This window comes from Sardina pilchardus, chromosome 5 (assembly GCF_963854185.1).
Source record: "Sardina pilchardus chromosome 5, fSarPil1.1, whole genome shotgun sequence".
Taxonomy (NCBI): Eukaryota; Metazoa; Chordata; class Actinopteri; order Clupeiformes; family Clupeidae; genus Sardina; species Sardina pilchardus.
In genome coordinates, this window is record NC_084998.1 from 33,996,124 (window position 1) to 33,998,623 (window position 2,500).

The 2,500-nt window shown below is 49.8% G+C and overlaps 1 protein-coding gene across 1 annotated transcript in view; it reads left to right on the forward strand.

The window, feature by feature from the left end:
* The window catches only part of LOC134080759 (RNA-binding protein Musashi homolog 2), a gene marked incomplete in the record, with an annotated part of 259,150 nt that overhangs the window by 132,623 nt on the left and 124,027 nt on the right, over positions 1–2,500 (forward strand). The window contains 1 exon segment of the mRNA XM_062537360.1: positions 642–690. Coding sequence (XP_062393344.1) covers positions 642–690 — 49 coding nt within the window.

Genomic DNA, 2,500 nt, shown 5'->3' on the forward strand with positions numbered 1-2,500 from the left:
CCCACGTTACCTAGCTACCATGTCTGGGGAGGGTGTAGTGTAGTGTAGTGTAGGGTAGTGGTGTCCTCTCCCCTGGTGGGATGTGTGCTGTGCTGTTTGGCTTTAGCTCTGCTGATTGGGCTGTGTGTGTGTGTGTGTGTGTGTGTGTGTGTGTGTGTGTGTGTGTGTGTGTGTGTGTGTGTGTGTGTGTGTGTGTGTGTGTGTGTGTGTGTGTGTGTGTGTGTGTGTGTGTGTGTGTGTGTGTGTGCGCATGTGTGTGTGTTTGTGCTGTTCTGTGCTGTTTGGCTTCATCTCTGCTGATTGGGCTCTCGTCCAAGAAAAGAGGGATTCAGTGGAGAGCACCACACTGCTCTCAGGAGCAGGAGCACACACAAAACGTGTGTTTGTGTGTGTGTGTGTTGTGTGTGTGTGTGTGTGTGTCTGTGTGTCTGTGTGTCTATGACAACCCTAATACAGATAATAGCCATCTGTCTGGCTGTCTACTGTAAAGAGACATGAAGCGTTCAATGTATTAAACAGTATGTATCCAATTGAGTATTGCATGTTCAGAAAGGTCCACTGTAGACATGCTGTGCCATTTCTGCATTTACAGTCCTCACTGAAACAGAAATCTCATGAATGTTCCCTTTTGTGTGTCGCAGGTAGAAGACGCCATGCTTATGTTCGATAAGACGACTAACAGGCATCGAGGTAAGCCCCTGTGCTGATTTATTTACTCTCTTGGGTGGGCAAGCAGCTGCATCCCTCGCCACTCACACATCTGGGTGCCCACAATGACCAGCGTCCGAGCTCCTTCTCCCATCTCTATGCACAGATCTGGGGGAAGATATTGGGAGAACTTAGTTTACCCCAATGTCCCCTTACACACACACGCGCGTGCACAAATGTCAGTCTTTGTGGCTTTTTAACCAGCATGTTTGACCTTCCTTGTTACATGCTAGTTAGAAATCATTACACCAGTCAAATGGTCACCTTTCTGCCTTAGAAAACTAAATAATTGAATTGGTCATTTGCTTACATGAGTCATGCAAATATTTGTGCCAGTGTTCGGGCAATAGACCTCTGAAGTTCGCCTACAAATAAGCCACCATCTTTGCCCAAATAAGGAGATCCAGTATCTTGAGATTTTTTCTATGGGAAAATAACATGGGGATTTTCAATTATCGCACCTGTTAAACTCTCGCGGGGATGATGACATTGGAAATGCAGACGTTTTTCACTACACAGTTTTGTCCACTGCCGTCTAGTGGATACTGTGATCTTCGGTAGGTGAGGACGGCACACTTTGATCTTTGCTACCCCAGAGCTAACTTACCATGCAACTTGCCATAGGCAGTTAGCTTCAATTAACTCCCGGATCTCCTTATATGGGCAAAGATGGCAGCTTTGGATCCTTTTTGTAGGCGAACTTCAGAGGTCTATGAGTGCATTACAAGTCTTCTGGGCTTTATTTTGTTTTATTCTGACCATTTCTGAACTGTTACATTGCTACGTGGGTGTCATTTTTGCGTGATGCCGTCACCATTCACAGGCCTATTTCCAGTGTGTTTATGGTTAAATTGCCAAAGACCTGAATATTTGACAGCACATGAAATATCCCAAAAGAATTACCAGACAAATGTGTTCTCATTGTGTACCAGATTGATGCATTTGACTTTTTTATGTACTGTACATGCGGGGTACAAATGGGTCACCATGTCCCTGGACACCCCCTGGAGGGTCCAATGGAGGCCCCCTCTCCCCCCCACCATGGTCTCAGCTCCACATCCTGTGAGAAACACTGCTCATGTGTTCATTCAGAAGAACAGAAACTCTCCGCTCGCTCGATGTTCTGTCTCGTTGATTTTGTGCGTCTCAGAGGCGCTCGCTTATTCCTCATCGGCGATTACCGGGCACGGACGCTAGCACACGGGAGGTGGCCCACGCGGGAAGCCGTGTTATTTGTCGCCAGGTCTGAGCTGCCGCTCCGAGCGAGTGAGAGCGAGCGAGAGCGCGCGCGATGTCGCTGAAGTGGACCGCGGTCCCAGGTGGGCGGCGTGGTCGTCTATCTGCGCGGCATCAGGTGTCGCCGGGCCGTGTTGACTGATTGCTCCGACATTGACCAGAGATGGACAGCGTCTGGAGGAGGGGGTGTGAGGGGGGTGTGAGGGGGGTGTGAGGGGAGGGGGGTATCGACTTATTGCTGGCGTTCTGCTCTGGACGTGCGGCTGCAATTGAGCGGGAAAACAGGCACAGAAAAGCAGCCAGTGGACGGCCCTCGCTCCCTCGCTCCGTGTGGTCGATGTCATGGTGATTTTGAAGCGAGTGGGCAGTTTGGACGGGCGACGGCTTTGTCTGACGAGCTGCCGGGTGGGTTCTGGGCTGCGTGTGTGTGTGTGTGTGTGTGTGTGTGTGTGTGTGTGTGTGGTGGAGTCGTGCAGGGCGATAACAGCTAAGATGGGACTCAGCAAAAGCGTAGCTGTTATCTGCTTCTCTTATCACCTCTTTATCTGGGATTAGG